We start from the raw sequence: 16,069 nt of genomic DNA on the forward strand, positions 1-16,069 counted from the left end.
AGTAGGCCAAAATTCCTCCAGGCGTTGTAAAAAAGACTAACTGCCAGTTCTTGCAAACGCTTGATTGCTGTTGTTGCTGCTAAGAGTGGCCAAACCAGTTATTAATTTTAGGGGGCAATCACTTATTCACACAGGGCCCTGTAGGTTTGGATTTCTGTTTCCCTTAAGACCTTCATTTAAAACCAGCATTTTGTGTTTACTTGTGTTATCTTTGTCTAATATTTAAATTTGTTTTGTGATCTGAAACATTTAAGTGTGACAAACATGCAAAAGAATAAGAAATCAGGAAGGTGGCAAACACTTTCACACCACTGTATATGAGAACAAAGTGAATTTATTATCGTGCACCATAAAAAAGCCACTGCAATGACAAACTAACAGAAACAAAAGAGACTTAATCCTTACCTACATGCCGTACTATTATATTACATTAATAAAACAAGCAAGCAAAAGAAGACGCTGAACAAAGACAGTTTAATTCATATTTCATAATTTAGTACGGTTGACTTCTTCCAAAGACACTGCTGATAGCAAAATATTCTGAGCATTACATTTTATATACAACATTAAAGAGGATCACTATGAATCAAGGAACAGTCCAAAATTTTACAGCACCCCATGAAAGACTGATGCAATTTTGCACTAAATTTAAGCAAAACCCCACATGGAACCCTAGGGATAACAAATCATTAAACCAAATTGTGCATATGACAGTATTCCTGAAAGAAATGGAAATACGTAAATCATAACAATACATATTTATATAAGATAAAGTCTTCCATTGCTCTGTGAAATGAATTCTCCTTAGGGTATGATAGTAAGACCAGAAATTCCAGTCTGGAGTATATCAGGGCTGCAAGTAGGTTATTTACACAAAGTCGTCACATGGATAAAACCAGTCCAGTTTCAAGCAGCAAAGCTTCCTTTTAGATGGTTCAACATATCATTCTTGCTACGTGAATGCATTTTCATAGTCACTGATCAATCAATGAACTGGAGTGATTAACTCTGCACAAAATATCTAAGTAAAGGCGCAATCCCCCTGAATGGTCACTAGAGCACCTACAATTCCAAAGCGCATGACTTAAAGTTGTCTGCAGTGGAGTACAAGACTTTCCTCCAAAAGTAAGGATGGATGGATTCCTTTTCACACAAAGTGTATAAAGAGGTATACTTCTCACAGTACATAGACTTCTATTTTGCCGTGGAGTCTTCATTAAGTGCAGGCCAAATATACAATAAAGCAGTCAGCTGCATGGTCATGGGACCCACAGTTATGCTTCTCAACTCAAACATGTCCCATCAGATAGGCCAAATGGTGGGGTGAGATAAGACAAAACAGGCATCCGACAGATCCCATATCATAGGGAAGTTAAGAGAATCAGGATTAGCTGGGTTAAAAAAAAAATAAAAAAATACAAGTTGGCTGTCATCCTAATACATAAAAATGTCAACAGATCCCATGGAAATTTGAAAATTAACACCCAAGCCGCTCGGCCAACTTTTCGATAGCAAGACATTAAAATTAGTTCCACCCTTTGTTCACCTTCCCTCTATTAAGACGCAAATTTGGCTCCACCAAAAATACATTAATTTAGTGCCTGAAATTGTGTAAGGATGGAAGATACAATTCCACAAACAAGGGGTTACGCGTCCAAGGGTGTCTTACCACAACATAATTAATAAAATATTGTGTTTTTAGCAAGACCTAGCAATTTTATTTGGTGGCTTATAGGGTATGGACACTTGTTTTTCCCTTTTTAACTAAGATATGACTTTTGGGATAAAAATCATGTTTGTAATTGGGTTTTATTAAAATTTGTAAACACTTGCTTACTGGGGCCTGCATATCATTTCCTACATTGTAGGCTGCTCAGTACAGTTCTGTGCAAGAATTCTGTCAGAAAAGGTTTCAATTGGTACTGTCTGTAACCTCCCTCTCCTCCCCCAACGCTCAAAAAGCTGACATGACTTTTGATTAACATTTTATCAGGGCGTAGAGATGTCAACTTTGATGATTCAGTATTTCTGCATGTGTGAATTCAAATCTGAGAGCTTGTCAGCCAATCTGAACAGGACGGAGCAGCTTGCAATGTATGAAAATGCATGCAGGCTACAAAAAAAAAAAAAAAAAAAATGAACATTTTTATTAAAACACAATTTACACACATTCCAGAAAAAAAATTTCTTATAGATGTGCACATTGTTTTAAGACCAACACCTCAAAAACCATCAAGAGAGATCAGGTTTGGCCATCTTTAACCAAAATGCTACACTCACATTTCAAAACGGTCAAAGAAGCTGAGATATAGGTGTACAGTGGGCTCCTCACATTACAAAGTTACCTGTTTTGATAGATTCTGGTAACGATATCACTATTGACAACTGCTCTGTATTCAAAATCATCCATTTTTCACCCAGGTAGGCACAAGGCTACTGTCCTTCATGAGTTTCTCAAACAATTCTGCACTTTCAGCATCCTGGGGTCTTGTGAGCATCAGTGAGTAGAAAAATATTTGGGTCTTCAGCACAAAATAAGTTTTAAAAATGTAATTTTGATTGAGGCTTTAATTAAAACGGTTATTAAATAAACTGGCATTGGCCACTTTACTTCATGCAATTTAGAATGCCATACTAAATTTTATAGCAGAAGCAAGGTCCTCATAACCATTCTCAAATATTTTTTATCCAGACATGGATTACAGCAATAAATTGGAAAAATATGCATTTTAAACTTCACAAAAATCAAGGCAATATGGGTAAAACTACCGAAACATGAAGCATTCATGAATTTAATGAATGAAATACAACTGTGCACTTAAGGGCCAAACATAGTTTAATAACCGCAAGTCAAAAGGGGAAGAAAAATAAAAAATATAAAAAAACACTTATTGTTTGTAAATTGGTAATGAGATTTTTCTGAATCTCTCTACTAATTTGGAAATTATATAAAAGGGTGAATAAGTGAAAGAATGGGACAAAATGAAAAATTCTTTCTAAAAAAAAAAAAAAAAAAAAAAAAAAAAAAAAAAAAAGATCAAAGACTCTCTTACTTGGAAGACTATTTGCTCACTTGCCATAACATACAGATGACTATAGATCTTGCACTAATATTAGCCCACGCAGAATGAAGATAAAAGAAAAAACAAGAAATTAATGTGTTAAATGAATTCCCATCAAAGATGGTAGCTCAATATAACTGAGGGCTTTCTAAATGCCTAATGGACTAGTGGTCAGCCTAAAACATTAGTGGAGCTTCAGGTGCGGCTCCTGGCTATGGAGAGCCACACATTACAAGGGGACGAACCATTCAATGGAGCTGGGATTGCAAATAAGTGGTTAGTTTCCATCACAGTAAGTGGAAGCAGGCTGGGCTCATCTACTTCTCAATCAACTAAGTAAGTCGTTAGGTTACCTTCTTGGGTCTCCAAATCCTATACTATACATTCTCTGTCTATACATTGCCTAGTGACAAAGAAAAGTGCAAGTCTGTGGGACAGATCATGTACAAGGGATCATCCGAACACACCTTGGGAAACCAAGGGCCACAATGAGACCTTTAAAAGGGGCCACATGTTCCCCGATATGCCAGTCCCTCAACCAGAGGCCCAATAAAAAGACTTTGGTTACTGAGGATAGCCTTAGCTAACGGCATTTATAACAGTCAAAACTATACGGTAGGCAGACTCCCCAATGTAGTGGATGTCAGTGTAAAATTCTGCAATCCCATGAAATAATTGCAAATAGATTTTAACTCTGCTGAACAAATGTAGCTTTGACAATAACCGCTGCAGAGAACATCTATTTTGTAGCCTAGCATGGTCCATTTGCAAATAATCTGGAAGAGCACAGCTAGCTAAAAATGGCCGAACACCATCTACTAAATTGTGATGGTTCATAGGTAAATGTATATGGAAGGGTAAAAGAAGCAGCTTTAAGCATTCATGTTCCCATCTGTGGATGACTCACTGCAGTTCCCGGCAGACGATTTCACTACACATTTCTTAATAGGATACACAAGGCGAAGGGAAAACAGCCAGACAAAAAGGGAATCAAAGGCACGTAACCCACACAATAAGAATGGTCAGAATTAGGCCAGGATATTTCTCAATAATAAGCAGCGTGTGTAGTTATAAATGAAGAACACTGGATTAGACAGAGGTAAGAACGTATTGTAGTGTTTAGAAGTGGTGATGTCCTTTCTTCATTAAACATGTGTGCTGATAAAAATACAAAAAAAATCAGTGAGAGCAGAAATCATTTTATCGTATGAGAAATAATGCAGCCATTCTCAGAATATAGAAAAAATACAAAAACATCCAATTTTCAGTATATATAAGACGGATTAGACGATTAGGGGGATCCCAAAACAGACTAAGAGCGAGATATGACAGTGCGGTTGGGCATGTAGCCGAACTTTACTCACTTCCACCCACAGTGGCTACTCAATGGGCATTGGCTACTGTGAGTGGGCAGTGTTTCAGACATATGGCCAACTGCAGCGTTTGCTCTCACACTAAGGCAGCTATCACGAGGAGAGATCCCTTTCAATGAAGAAACCGATGTGCGCTATATGTATAGTGTCCTGCCTCTCAAGACGGTACGTGTCCCTACACTACAGCTGGACAAAGCATGTACGCGAGTCATCTTGGTGCTACAGTGAGTGGGGGGCTTAGCGTGTGTGTAGATACAAACTTCAGATTAGCTTTAGGAGAGTCTTACATATTTCTAATATCAAAGATGTTATTCCAACATTTAGAATGGGTCAATAGATTCTTTAAACAGGAGTATAACCATTGAGACTTCCACAAAACCTAAAAACACAGTTCAGTGTTCCCCATTTGCAGTGCAGAGATGCTTGTATGGGCAATCCTGGTTATACTGTATGGCATATATGGAAAGAGCTGAGCATGCCAGGTAACACTCCGAAAATGCCTAACTGGTCAGTTGGTCTCCACAAACTGGGAACATGGGTCCCTAATATTCAGTTTATGTTTGGATCCCAACCAATAAAGCATATATGGCATATTTCATATGCTGTTTTATGAAAAAACAAGTCACAATGAATGGTGTGCCATAAACTATGTGGCTTGCATATATTGCTAAAATCCCCCAGAAATCTTGTGGGAGCAACCCACGGAGAATAAGTTCCTGTACTTGTTGAATGAGCAGGAGTGGGAGCCGCGTACCTTATTTAATACTGATCAGCTCATCACAAGCTTTCAATGCACCTATAGAAGTGACTGTCAGACACAAAGGAAACCCGTTCTTATAAGTACCATAACCAGCGCAATACACTGAACTTTGAGAACGTTCACACACACGTAAATGCTATCCAGCAGGAAAAGGAACTTTGTTTTTCTGTTTGTTTTTTATTTTGTTCCGTTGTTAATAAGATGGGAAATGTAGGAGACAAAATAAAAATCTGCCTCACTCGCAGAATTTAAACTGCCGTCACATAAGGCAAAAGTAAGGATTTAGCATTTACATTGAAGACACCATCCCATGTTACCTCGATCTTATACCTGAATGAGATTAGCAATCTAAGGAAACCATGTTGCAAAAAAAGTGAACAGATAAAATTTAAAACAATTAAAATAACATACAAAACAGAATCTTTCAACTTGTTAAAACCACAGAGATCGTCTGATTAAAGTTTTCTCTCCCACAGAGGACTGAATGTGTGACAAGAGTCTTGATGCTGACATATGAACACACACTTTCCTCCCATTGCCAAACAGTTTGTGTCTTTTTATTATTTTTTTTTTTTTATGTGAACTGAGAGACAGATGATGCCCATAGGCTGCTGTACATAAACTTATATGGCAGCTCAACAACTTTCTGGCTGGGAAGGGAGAAAAAGAAGAGGGAAAGAAAAAAAAAAAAGAAAAAAAAAAAAAGGAAAGCACTTCATGCCTTAATTTACAAGATGAATTTTCCTAAAAAGAAACCAATGAAAATTGCTGCAATAACGACAAGAAGTGATGGGATGGGGTTGCCTTGATCTTTCAGCATTCCTCTCCCCTTCCTCCTCTCCTCCTGAAAAAAAAAAGAAAAGAAATCAATTCCTAGTGGAAAAACTTTTAATTTAATGCAAAACCAGAGCAGAGATACCACAAAAGACCCAAGTGACCTCATAAGTCAATGGACACGAATAGGCGCCAGTAGTTTCCACTACATAAGTGTGTGGTGTTTCAGTTTTACAAGCCAAGTGCCGTAACCAAGTTAAAACACATTTACTACTAAGTGCTGCCACTAAATATTTTTACATTTATTACACAGATTATTTTTTTTATTAACATTTTCCCGATTTCTGTTTAATTCTATTTAATATGTATTAAGAGAAAAAAAAAAAAAAAAAGTGTATGGCAAATGCCTAAAATAATTAAAAGTAATGCATCTAAAATAAAAGACTGATGCCCCAATTCATCAAAGTGATTAGTAAAGACATAATCTGTACAGATTTTCATCCTCTGGATGTAAACCTATTTTTCCATTTGCTGAAAATCATTTAAAAAAAAAAAAAAAAAAAAAAAGTTAAAATTAGGAGACGAAACATAATATACATCGCATAGGCAATGTTCTATCATACAAGTAAAGTATTAGTCATCCCAACATGAAAAGAAAACTTTAAAGGAGGACCTGTCACCAGGTGAAACGTGGACAGATTTTCCTCTTATTTTATTTCCACTGCTTCGATAAGTATTCCATACATTGAAATATGAGCCTTTTTACTTTTTCTTTCCTCCAAGAAAGCGTGGCTTACTGGACTCTCTGGGGGCACGTTTATATGCAGTTCTGTATAATTAATGTGAGCAACGCCCTCTTGGCAAAAAAACTAATTTGAAACAAATGTGTATATCTCTGGAACCATGTGCCGAAGTTACTAAAAATCAAATACAAGGTACTAAGGGAAGCAGTGGGAATAATATAAGAACGAAAGCGAGACAATTGTCACTTGGTGACAGGTCCTCGTTAAGACAAGAGAAATCAGTAGCATTTGTCGCTTTCAAGCAGAATATATAGGGCTATGCTCCCATGCAGTGTTCAAAAAGAAGGTTTTGCTGCTGTTTTTTGGCACAAAATACCTGTAATCTGTCTACAGTACATATGTAACAAAGTTAGTTTTATTCAAAGCGCATTTTTTCCACTCTCTCGTTACTTTATAGGTGAAAAAACGCTTCAAAAACCACAGAAAGAATTGACATACTGCAGATTTAAAAAACGCTGCAATTCACAAATTCAGTCAGGAGAAAAAACAAGCGTATGTGCCGCTGCCGTGTACAGTGTAATGGTTGAGTCCGACCATGCTGGAACATGGTCTGATCATACCACATCTCCTGGGCAGGGGAGGAAGCAAAAGACTACACAGACATTACAGCAGGGGATCACAGCTGATTCTGTGAGGCAAAAGCTTAAAATCAGGCAGTGAAATGTTTTACCTCACAAAAATAATCATCTGTGATCCCCTGCTGTAATGTCTGTATACTCTTTTGCTTCCTCCCCTGCCCAGGAGCTGTGGTATGATCAGACCATGTCCCTGTACAGTCAGACACAGCCATTACACAGTACACAGCAGGGGCACATGTATAAGATTATCTCAGCACAGGAACATTTTTTGGTAACACATCCAATTGTGGATATTATTATTGCAATAATTGATCTAATAATTAAAATGTACTTTATCCGTGGGACAACCCATTTAAAAGCAAAGAGGAGCTATATATTTGGACATATGGGTGCATTATCTGCTTGCTATTACCCAAAGAACACAACATGTGAACCAAGCGTCATCTTCAGTAATGATCCAACCAGTTCATTAAAGGATAACTTTAAGCCAAAATATAATATACACGGTCGCAAATTTATTCTGCAAGAAGAAAACCGGTGTCATTATCAAACGTTATACCCAGAGCCACATTGCACGGGACAGCCATTATGTTATTACTAGTGAAACCTTATCTAATCATATCAGAAGCTAGACGCAAGACCTTATCATGTAGCATTGCAAAACAAAGCTATAGCTGGCCACAGAAATCTCTATGGCTGATCTCAATAGGATCCACTGAAATCTAAAGTTGGCAATACACCTAAGAGGCAAGTAAACGCACCAACTCCAGGAAGATCTGCCTTACTAGAAATTTCATTAGAGAGAGAGTCACCAACAATTTGCAAAGGAAACTAACCACAAAGCCTTGTAAGAGATGGAGCAGCAATAAAAAGCATTCATTTTGGTTTTAAATCTGTTCCTCCGTTGCCCGCAAAAGATCACTTTATTGTATTATGAAATGGAAGGTGCTCAGTGCACCCCCAGTGTGACTAAATGCCTCACTGCACCATTGACTTCTGTAGATTACTGCCACTCCTATGCTGATCGACAGTGTTGGCTTGCCTAGATCCAGCATATCTATGTTATGGGATCATTGTCCCTCTCCAGGAGAGAGCACACACATCGCTCATCTCCTCTGCCATCACTTCAGTGAAGGACAGAGCACACCGACCACACAGCGATTGGTATGCTCTGTCTTGCACCATACTGATAGAATATCCTAGCAATGTCAGAAGCTAGGAGAGAGCGCTCTCCTGCACAGGGACAGAGATCACAGAGGATTGCCTTCAGACCACGCTGGGACTAGGCAAGCCAGCACTGTCCATTGACATACAAGGAGTGGCACTAATCTAAATAAATTGGTGGAGCAGTGCATTGAGGCATTTAATCATGCCAAGGGTGCAATAAGCAACTTCATTTGCATATTACAATAAAGTTGTTTTTTGGGGCAGCTGAGGAACAGATTTAAAAACAAAAATAATTTTTTTTTTGCTGCGCCATCTCCAACAAGGCTATGTGGTTGGTTTGAAATGTAAATTTGGAGTTATTGACTACCTTTAAAGATGAATTAAAACATTTGTTAGATTTTATATGTTGCTGCTCACAATTACAAATTGATTAGTTTAAGTCTGGGTCCTGAGAACCCCACAGATCGCTTGAAAATGCCCAGAGAAGTGCAAAGCTCAGGAGACAGGAGCGCACAAAGATTGAGTATGGACTTTCTATATGCCAATATTTCCCAAACTCCAGTCCTCGTGGCCCCCAACAGATCATGTTTTCAGGATTTCCTCAGTATTGAACAGGTAATGGAGTTATCATCAATGCATCAGAAATTGTTACAGGTTCTCTCACCTGTGCATTACTAAGGAAATCCTGGAAACATGATCTGTTGGGGGCTCATGAGGACTGGGATGGGAAACACTGGAGTACACACTGAAGCTGGCGTTAGTTTTCTGGTCTAATCAGCTGTGCTCCTCTTTGAGAGTTTTAGAGTCAGCAAATCTTTAGTTAGTTGATAATAGACCGTTTCTACAAAAAGTGCAAGATTAAGTGGTTGTGAAACAGCAACAGAACAGGGCTGCTGGGGATAACAGCCACAGCATGACAGCTGCATAGGAATGCAGCCCAAAAGTGGGGTAAACTGCTTTAAGAAAAAATATTTAACCTTGAAGTGATCTAAGTGACTGCCAATTCTCCAGAAATACATTGTTTTTATATTAGTTCAAGATCCATTCGAAGCTAAAGCCTGGTATATGAGGTTTTCCCTACAATAAAGCACAAGCAGAAAGATGCCAACACATGAATGACATGACAGGAAAGGGAGAGTGAAGTTGCCGCTGATTTCCTGAGGGCTTGCATGACAATGTCATGTGAGTCCTGGGAAACTGCGCCAAGATCGATGGAATGGCGCCAGCACCGGAGACTGTTCAGGCTGCCTTTATTTTACATGGGGAAAACATAATGAATGAGAAGTGGTTGACCGAGTAGTGGACAAACCCTTTAATGTCTGGGGGGAGAGAGAGACATCAACTCAGGCATACAGAACCTGCTGCATCTTCTAGCAGAAGATTTTTTCAAACTTAAATACTGGATTCATAGCCACACAGCTCAATAATGCTATATAATGGTTTCTCTATAAGCCAAATGTGAACCCTTGATGTCAAAATATCCACTAATAACTCATACATGTTTTCATTTTTGCAGGATGCAGCCTGGACCTGTAATGCCATTGGGGAAAATTGGGGTACTAGGCGACCGTAATAGGCTGTAAGCCGTCATGGTGCAATATAAATGTGTGCGACTACAGCCATATACAAGCTTTATCCTTGTGCATTTATAATAATGCAAACAGACCCTCCACAAATGGTAGGTGTGTGATTGGTTGTTAAATCAGTATTTTACACCTACCATATGTTACCTCCAACTTTTATCACTGGGGCCTGTTGGAACCTGCAGTACATTCGTATGTATGGACGTGTGATGTTTTCTGTGTGCTACAGAGAAAGAAGGGCAGGAAGCCATACCTGCCAGTGTGCGGTGTATGGGAGACATAGCGGCTGGTCTGCACCCACTAGCTCAGAGGACTAGTGAGAGCTTGTTAAGGGAAAAAAATGTATAATAGGAGTCAAAATAACCACAAATAGTGTTATTCCTCATGTACAGGACTATTTTTTCTGAATAGTTACCTGAAATGACAGGTAGGTTTCAATGATATTTTGGAAGAAAATTAACAAGTTAGAAAAATAAAAGCAGTATCTCACTTTCATCAGCTGATTTTCATCTGACAGCTTTATCATCTCAGACTGAAGTCTCTTACACTCCTCCATGAGCTTCCGTGTTTCAGTGTCATCCATTGAAGCACTACCCTTAGTAGGCAGACAAGTAAACAATTTTGTGGATTCGTGTGTCTAGGATCAAATACAAAAAAAAAATTATATAACACTATACAAATATAAATGGACACAAAACAGGCAGAAGATGAATATAAGCAGAGGTCAATGCTCGATAATATAAAATGCTATCTTACCGGCTTCTCGTGTTCATGTGGCATATCAAACACACATTTTAATTTAGAATCCATTAGATCATCAGGTTTCGCTTCTTTCCACTGCAATAAACAGACAGAGATTATACACTTATACAAACCACTACTGGCAACCCCAATCACATCAACCGCATCTGGTTATCTAATAGTGTGATACACAGCTACAGAGTTCTGACATTTCATATGTTGCGTCTTACCTTTATCAGAAAAAAATGTCAAGAATTTTAAAATAAAAATTATCTAACATGTGCCATGAACTGGCCGGATGCACCGCCAGCTAATCAATAGAGATCTAACCACTGATACCATGCCAATTTAACAAGATGGAAATGCAGTGCTAAGCAAAGGTCACAGCCCCTTTAAAAATGTTTTTTTTTTGTCAAGTTCTTAAATGGGTAAAATCAAGCAACTTTGCAATATACCTTCTATTAAAAATCTCCTGTTCACGAGAACAGAGGGGATTTTTATAGTGTACAGCTCGTTGTCTAGTTACCTATCGGTTACCTGGATAAGGGGCGCACACTGCTTGCAAGCTCCATTCTTTAGCGCAAGGGTGTGCCACACGCAGCCCTGGGTAGCTTTCTGTGCGGCCCCCAACTACATGGTCACACACAGGCCTGACCGTATCTTCTGGTTGCTCATATGTAATTTTTATGTTAGGGATGGGTAACTATTACACTGGAGCTACCACTCAGCAGCATTTCACTGAAAAGTCAAGCAACAAAAAGGTGTGTGAAACTTGTCTGCAACTGGCTATTTGTTGCAAATAAACAGCCCAGTTGCAGATAAGCTGCATACAACTCGCTTGTAGCATGCGACTTGCATTGAAGCCTATGGCAAGTGTGTCACATATTGACTTGTGACCAACGACAGAAAATTCAACACATTTGGAAACATTCGCAACTCTGTCACAGTATGTAGCAGATTGCAACACAACACCATAGGAAATCATTGCATCCAATGTTGCAATGTGTCACCCAACACATGCTGCCATGTAGCCCTAGCCTTAATGGTGCAGTGTGGCCATATAGGTAAGGAGTATGCCATCTAGGTAAGGAGTAGATGAAGTAAGTGGCCATACATGAAAGCAGCCTAATCATTGTAGTTTATTGGAGAATGGAGACAGTCTTTTAGATGCTTACGTCTAGAAACTACAATGAAGCAAGGGGAATACATGAACTCTTCTTTTTTGGATTATGAGAGAGAGTGGAGAGGACCTCTATCTTCTGGATAGATGAGAGTCCTAAAAATGAAATCTGCATTGATCAACTATTCATGTTGCGATTTTTTATTGCGGCTCATGGGGCTGGCTCAATCTGGTAATGTGACTCTCGAATAAAAATAAAAAAAAATAAAAAGTTGTGCGCCTCACTTTAGAGCCTGCTTGCGTCACTCTAAAGCTAACCAGATTGCTGGATCGGTTAGCTACAGTCTTCTGTGGTTTTCCCACGCTGAAGAGGAAACACTGCTTCATACAAGCCTGTAAGTTTGGCCCAGCCACGCAACAATGCCGCTGATCCAAAAGGTCAGTCTTTAGGAGCACACCGCTCGAGGCAATAGAGCGGTGCACACCTGAAGTTAGAACATTTGAACAACCCTTTAAAAGTTTATTTTTTGTCTTGGAGCACAGGCTATTCAACCCATCACTGTGCAGGAACTACAAGTCAGTCCAGCAAGTGATTGATGGCAGTTGTACAGAAGATGCAAAAGGGAATGACGAAAGTCCCTTCATTCTAGAGGACAAAGGAGGTTGTAGTGTTGGATTCCCACCAATAAATGATCTATGATATATCCAAACAATGTGCAATCACTTACAAGAATTGTCTAAGACTTCGATATTCATTAACCTACCCTTGCGAGGGGGTTCAAACCTGGCACCCAGAGCAATTTGTTCATATCTGGTGCGGCGTCTGCCAGAAGAACACCGCGTACTGACCTGGAACAGCACAGTTCCACACACAGTAGCAGCCGTTCTTGAGTACTGATGTCCAACTACTAGTCACTTTAGTGCATGGCGCTGAGGTGTTCGGGCTCAGGTCACCATTATATTAATATTTATATCATTTTTACTTACCACCGTTTCCATGTCTGTTATATTTGATGGGGCAAAAATGGTCTGCACCATGAACTTGTGTTTACTCTTTTCATTTGGATCATAGTCAAACGGCTGTAACATTACTGTTTTAAAAAGAAACAAAGAACAAGTTACTTAGAGGAAATCCATCATAAATTTAGACTATTAAACGTGTCATGACAGACTGCCCTCAGTAACTAATGGTGGGGTTGTACAGTGTGGATTAGTATCTTTTTACACTTTGATTGTAGAGACTGAAAAATAAAAAGTTGTATCCTCGCTGTGTGCTGAGCAGGTTGGACAGAAACTAAACAACGAAAACAAACATCTATCCAGCCCCTGAACTGGATGTAATGAAATGGTGTGATTAATTGAGGTGAGCGCAAAGGTCCCCTACTATAGCACACATGCTCCTTTTAGGGGCCATCAGAGAGGAGTACCGACATACAATTCAGCAGCGCAGCAGAGCTCCTGCCAGTAGCATCAGAGGAGACTTTTCACTTACCCTCCCTTCGCCAAGTTCTGTTGGATCACATTTGTATATGGAATAACCATCTTCAAGTTCATTTAACAGTTTCTATGCTCACTGCTGGTTGCATTTATAATGTGATAAGGCAATAATTCACACTTTACCTGTACTAGTTACAGAGGGCAATTTGTGATGAGGGATCCACAACTAGAACCACCCATTCGTAAATACTATATTCCCCTTTATATGGGCGCTGCCATTCCAGTGTTGTCAGTGCTGGTTGTCCATCCAGATGCTTGCGTGACATAATTAAGTGAGCCCTGAAACCAATCAGCGGCAGCTAATGGGCTGCAAAGCTTACATCTCCTTTAGACATCCGAGGTTAATCTGAAGAAAGTGAGAGCACAGCAACTCAATAGTGATTGGCTGCAAGGCTCACTGGCATCACTGGAAAGGCACATGTACAGGAGGAGAGTAAAGGGTATTTTTATTGTCAGCGTGGAATACAGTAAAAGAAGGGGCTACCCTAGTACAAGACAACCCCGTTAAATATTTTTAACAAAAACAAGTCATTCAAATGGCAAGAATTGTATAACCAGCAGTGGGAAAGCTTAAAAAAAAACCTATCGATGATGAAAAATTAGGTCTTGCTTGTTTAAGGAAACCTGCGACCATGTTTGAGGCCACTAAACCACCTGCATGTTGCTCTAAAACTGGGGTCCAAACATGCTCATGTCAAAGCCTAATAATACAGCATTAGGAAGTACAGTGGGTGTGGAAAGTATTCAGACCCCTTTAAATTTTTCACTCTTTGTTTCATTGCAGCCATTTGGTAAATTCTAAAAAGTTCATTTTTTTTCTCATTATAGTACACTCTGCACCCCATCTTGACTGAAAAAAACAGAAATGTAGAAATTTTTGCAAATTTATATATTTATATATTGTGTTATACAGCCGGCAACAGTAACTGGGGGGTGTTCAGATCTCTGCTGTGTAAACACTTAAACGTCACTGTCAATCACTTCTAAGTGACCAGGTTCAAGTCCTTGAGGCTGCGTGCACACGATGCGTTTTTCATGCGTTTATGCTGCAGAATTTCCGCAGCGGAAAGGCATCAAAAACGCATGGTAATCCGTACCCCATGGTCCCCAATGGCATTCCACAATGTCAATGCACATGCTGCGGATTTTTCCGCAGAGTTTCTGCAGCGCTCATAAATCCGCAGCATGTTCATTAATTTTGCGGAAGCGCAGCGGAAGCGCCGCCATTGACTTGCATTGAGACGCATAGAATGCGCGTCTGTACATTTGTACAAGCGGATTCTATGCGTCTCTATGTGCGGATGGTACCCAGTTCTGGAGGAGAGAAGACTCTCATCCAGACCTGGGTACCATTGTACCTGTAAAAAAAGAATAAAATAATAAATAAAAGTTATATTCATCTTTCCGACGGCTCTCTCTGCATGCCGGCAGCGCTGAAGGACCTTCGGTGACGTCACAGTCATGTGACCGCAGGCCCTTCACCGCTGTGTCTCGCGATATGCCGGCAGCCGGGAACCAGACAGGAAGGAGCGCTGCAGCACACGCGGCGGGGGATCGGGGGTGAGTATAGCTTTATTTTTTTTATTTTTACGGTCACACTATATAAATCCATGCCGGTTGCATGGATTTATATAGTGTGACCTAGTTGTCAAGCACTTTCCAAGTGATGCTATCGCCTGGAAAGCGCTTTTCAATCTGCATGCGGAAACGCATGTGAATGTATTCTGCAGGAAAAACGCATGCACAATCTGCATGCGTTTTTTCTGCCAGGGAGATGCAGAAATGCTGCAGAAATTTTCTGCTTCATTTCTGCATCGTGGGCACATAGCCTTATAGGGGACTTAGAAAATAAAGAATAAAAAAAAAAAGCAGCCAGTTTTGGCTTTCCCAAAAGAACATTTGTTTTCTTACTTTATTGAGGCACTCCAGGAACAATATATATTTTTTCAGTAGCAGTTATAAGGGTTTCTTGTTTAAGGATGAGTTGTGTTTGTCAGTGGCATAATTGTGGGGTACATGTAACCAACTTTCATTAACTCTTTATGGGAAGGAATATAAACAATACAGCAATTCTGCCAATTGTTTTGCATTTTAAATTATACACTACTCACTGTGCTACCAATTAAGTGTTAACTTTATTCTGTGGGTCAGCACAATTATGGAAATAAAAAATGTCTATAGTCATTTGTTTAATTAATTTAGTACAATACCCAGGTCCGAAGTCAGCACCCGGGCAAGTGCCGGGGACTTGAGCAGGCAGGGGGGGCCCACTCGCCGCCGAGCACCCCGGCGCTCTATGGGTCCCATGAGCGGAGGAGAGCGGTGCCAGCGCCCGCAACTGGGCACCCCCTCCCTCCCCCCTGCTTGCTCAGGGCCCTGGCACAATACTTGCCTCTCCCCATGCCTCCACAGGTCCTGTCTCTTCCGTGTCTCCTGACTGACGTCTCAAGTCAGAGGGCGCGATGACTTTTTTCCAGCACGCCCTCTGCTGAGCAGTCACAGCGCAGAGAGCGGCAAGACGGCGACACTGAGGAGTCAGGAGCAGAGCAGCGGCAGCAGGAGAGGTGAGTATTTGATTTTTTTTATGTATGGAGGCATGGGTCATTTATAT

General features: G+C 40.0%; 1 protein-coding gene across 1 annotated transcript in view; it reads right to left on the reverse strand.

Moving 5' to 3' along the window:
- Nucleotides 1-455: 455 nt before the first annotated feature.
- Nucleotides 456-16,069, reverse strand: part of VAPA (VAMP associated protein A) — a 40,842-nt gene continuing 25,228 nt past the window's right edge. Inside the window, exons 3-6 of the mRNA XM_073679035.1 lie at nt 12,949-13,052; nt 10,857-10,937; nt 10,591-10,737; nt 456-6,039 (exon numbers count right to left, since the gene is read on the reverse strand). Of these exons, the coding sequence (XP_073535136.1) occupies nt 5,923-6,039; nt 10,591-10,737; nt 10,857-10,937; nt 12,949-13,052 (449 nt within the window). The 3' untranslated portion in view covers nt 456-5,922. The remainder of the gene's footprint in view (nt 6,040-10,590; nt 10,738-10,856; nt 10,938-12,948; nt 13,053-16,069) is intronic.

Source organism: Phyllobates terribilis, unplaced genomic scaffold, assembly GCF_046119375.1.
Source record: "Phyllobates terribilis strain yellow unplaced genomic scaffold, ASM4611937v1 Scaffold_4__5_contigs__length_816908805, whole genome shotgun sequence".
Taxonomy (NCBI): Eukaryota; Metazoa; Chordata; class Amphibia; order Anura; family Dendrobatidae; genus Phyllobates; species Phyllobates terribilis.